Source organism: Austrofundulus limnaeus, unplaced genomic scaffold (genome assembly GCF_001266775.1).
Source record: "Austrofundulus limnaeus strain Quisiro unplaced genomic scaffold, Austrofundulus_limnaeus-1.0 Scaffold1742, whole genome shotgun sequence".
NCBI lineage: Eukaryota > Metazoa > Chordata > Actinopteri > Cyprinodontiformes > Rivulidae > Austrofundulus > Austrofundulus limnaeus.
In genome coordinates this window covers 73,523-76,732 of record NW_013954144.1, presented here as the reverse complement: position 1 = coordinate 76,732, position 3,210 = coordinate 73,523, and the positions used below count along the sequence as shown (strand labels likewise).

At 47.3% G+C, this 3,210-nt stretch overlaps 1 protein-coding gene across 1 annotated transcript in view; it reads left to right on the top strand.

The window, feature by feature from the left end:
• LOC106536243 (alpha-mannosidase 2) overlaps window positions 1–3,210 on the top strand; it is a gene marked incomplete in the record, with an annotated part of 21,118 nt that overhangs the window by 6,987 nt on the left and 10,921 nt on the right. The window contains 7 exon segments of the mRNA XM_014033452.1: window positions 380–463; window positions 631–758; window positions 837–1,010; window positions 1,108–1,294; window positions 2,042–2,219; window positions 2,328–2,518; window positions 2,587–2,784. Of these exon segments, the coding sequence (XP_013888906.1) occupies window positions 380–463; window positions 631–758; window positions 837–1,010; window positions 1,108–1,294; window positions 2,042–2,219; window positions 2,328–2,518; window positions 2,587–2,784 (1,140 nt within the window).

The window sequence follows — 3,210 nt, the reverse complement described above, 5'->3', positions numbered from 1 at the left end:
GAGGTTAGTTACTACCACCTCTCGTTGACAGAGGTTAGTTACTACCACCTCTCGTTGACAGAGGTTAGTTACTACCACCTCTCGTTGACAGAGGTTAGTTACTACCACCTCTCGTTGACAGAGGTTAGTTACGACCGCCTCTCGTTGACAGAGGTTAGTTACGACCGCCTCTCGTTGACAGAGGTTAGTTACGACCGCCTCTCGTTGACAGAGGTTAGTTACGACCGCCTCTCGTTGTCAGAGGTTAGTTACGACCGCCTCTCGTTGACAGAGGTTACTACCGCCTCTCGTTGACAGATGGCAGCATCGGTCAGTGGCTGACAGACTGAAGGAAACTGATAGATCGGTTTATTGATCTCAGAATGTTTCTTTTCTGCAGGAGGACTATGATCTGGGCTGAAGTTAGTTATTTCGCTGAATGGTGGAGCAACATCGATGACCAGAAGAGGGCGATGGTGAAAAGGTGAAAAAACAATGTCAGAACATTAAAAACAGCTGTTAACCTTGTTTTATTTAACTTATGTAAAAACCAAATAAAACCAACCTTCAGCTGCAATATTTGAAACTTTTTTTTGTTTACATTTTTTCTCTGCACATTAACCAATTTTTTTCTGCTTCCTGTTTGTTCAGACTGGTGAAGGCGGGGCAGCTGGAGTTGGTGACGGGCGGCTGGGTGATGGCGGATGAAGCTAACTCTCATTACTTCGCTATGTTGGATCAGCTGATGGAGGGCCACCAGTGGCTGCAGACTCACCTAGGTGCTAACCTGTCTACCTCACGTTTCACCTCATTGGCTCCGCCCACCTGCATCTCCAACATCCCATGCTTGTTTGCAGGAGTCAAGCCAAGCAGCGGCTGGGCCATAGATCCTTTTGGCCACTCCCCCTCCATGACCTACCTGCTGAAAGGGGCGGGGCTTAGCAACATGGTTGTGCAGAGGATACACTACGCTGTGAAGAAGCACTTCTCCCAGCAGCAGACTCTGGAGTTCATATGGCGACAGAGCTGGGGTGAGGTTTCAACAAACATATAATGAAAACATAATACTGAATGTGTTAAATCTATCAGCTAATGGTGCTTAAACTCCACCCACTTCCTGTGTTGCAGACTCCTCCTCCAGCAGTGACATCATGTGTCACATGATGCCGTTCTACAGCTACGACGTGCCACACACATGTGGGCCCAACCCGGCCGTCTGCTGCCAGTTTGACTTCCACCGCCTGCCGGGGGGGCGTGTCTTCTGTCCGTGGAAGATCCCGCCTCAGGAAATCACAGACCACAACATCAAGGAGAGGTGAACAAGGGGAGGGGCTTCTATCGTTATTATGACTTTCTTTGTAGTTGTGACAGAACCAGACTCTTATTTTGAAGAGTATGTATYAGCTTTACTTTGAAACTCAGGGTTCAGACCTCTTGTTTGTCAGAGTCCAGCCGACCTCTGACCCTTTAGACCAGGGGGGGTCAAACTCATTTTCACAGAGGGCCACATGAGCATCATGGTGGCCCTCGAAGGGCCAGTTGTAGTTAACTTTGACTAAACAGAGTTTTAACATGTTCTTTTTTAAACACTGATAAGAACTAAGTGTATGACTGACTTAATCTGAAATAAATACAGAAATATTATTAAAAGTAATAAAGTTTTACTCACTGAGTGAGTAGTTGGTATGCATTATGACAGGTGTAGTTTATGGTTGATGCTGACTTTAAACCAGCTTATTTTCAGATATTATTACTGAGCTATCMAACTAAACTGCTCTTAAAGCCAACAGCTCAGAGGGAGGACAGTTATTATCTTTCACCTTTTACATTTATTTTGTTGCATTGACCTCTGATATGTGACCTGTGACCTCTGACCTTCGACCTGTGACCTATGACCCACAGCAGACACACTGGGGGAAGAAGACAAGCCTTCCCTCTGAAGAGCAGCTTTAGATGTTCAGTATTAGTTGTGTGTATCAGAGGTTATGAGTGTTGGCGGTAAGAGTGTTGGCGTAAACGCAGTGGTGGGTCAGGGGGTCCTGATCAGTCTATGGGTCCTCAGAGCCCTGCTCCTGCTGGATCAGTACCGTCAGAAGTCCCGTCTCTTCCGCTCCTCGGTTCTTCTGGTTCCTCTCGGCGATGACTTTCGTTACGTTGAGTCCAAAGAGTGGGACGATCAGTTCAACAACTACCAGAAACTCTTCGACTACTTCAACCAGCACCCGGAGCTGCACATCAAGGTAGACCTGGGACACCTGGGAGGGGCGGAGCTCTGTTTCTGTCCATCTGGATGTAGGTGGATGAAGTCAGGTGTATCTGGCTGTAAATGCTCAGGTGTTCTGTTTCAGGCTCGTTTCGGGACTCTGGCTGATTATTTTGCTGCTCTTCATGGACGGCTGAGCTCCACAGGAACAGCTCTGCCCAAGCTGCGTGGAGACTTCTTCACGTACGCCGACCGAGACGACCACTACTGGAGCGGGTACTTCACGTCCCGACCCTTCTACAAGCGCCTGGATCGAACCCTGGAGTCCACTCTCAGGTCAGCTCAGGAGGCGTGTCCATACCTGTGGTCCCTGTACCTGTCTACATGTCTCCTCTGGTCCACAGAGCGGCTGAAATCCTCTTCAGCATCACGCTGGCAGAGATGCGTCGTTTCCGTGGCAGCGACCACCTTATCGAAGGATTTCCGGCACGTGAGCACTTCCAGCGTCTGACGGCGGGGAGGCGGAGCTTGGGGCTGTTCCAGCACCACGACGCTGTCGCCGGGACTGCCCGGGAACACGTGGTGATTGACTATGGAACCAGGTAGCTACTTCCTGTTAGCATGATGTTTAGCTGTGAAAGATCTATCGTGTTAGCCTGTTAAAGCTAAAGGCTAAAGAGAAATCCTTCAAACATTTAAGAACAAAAACAATCTTTTGTTTTACTGAGCTTGACTATTGACTACAATTCAGTTTGATACCAGTTAACAAAAACGTTATAAATAATAATATTAATAATAATAATAATGGGGGGCGCTGGTGAGCAAGATATGGCGTAAGACGTACTTTTCAGAGCTCCTGCAAAATCCGTGAAAATTACATTTAAAAAACAGCATTAACCACGCCAATATTTGTCGAATTATTGGAGAGAAAACCTTAAGATCACAACCGTCGGACAACCCGAACAAAATCATCCTGAATGGCTGAAAAACTGCAAAAGTATAAATATGGAAGCGATGCTAATGCTATA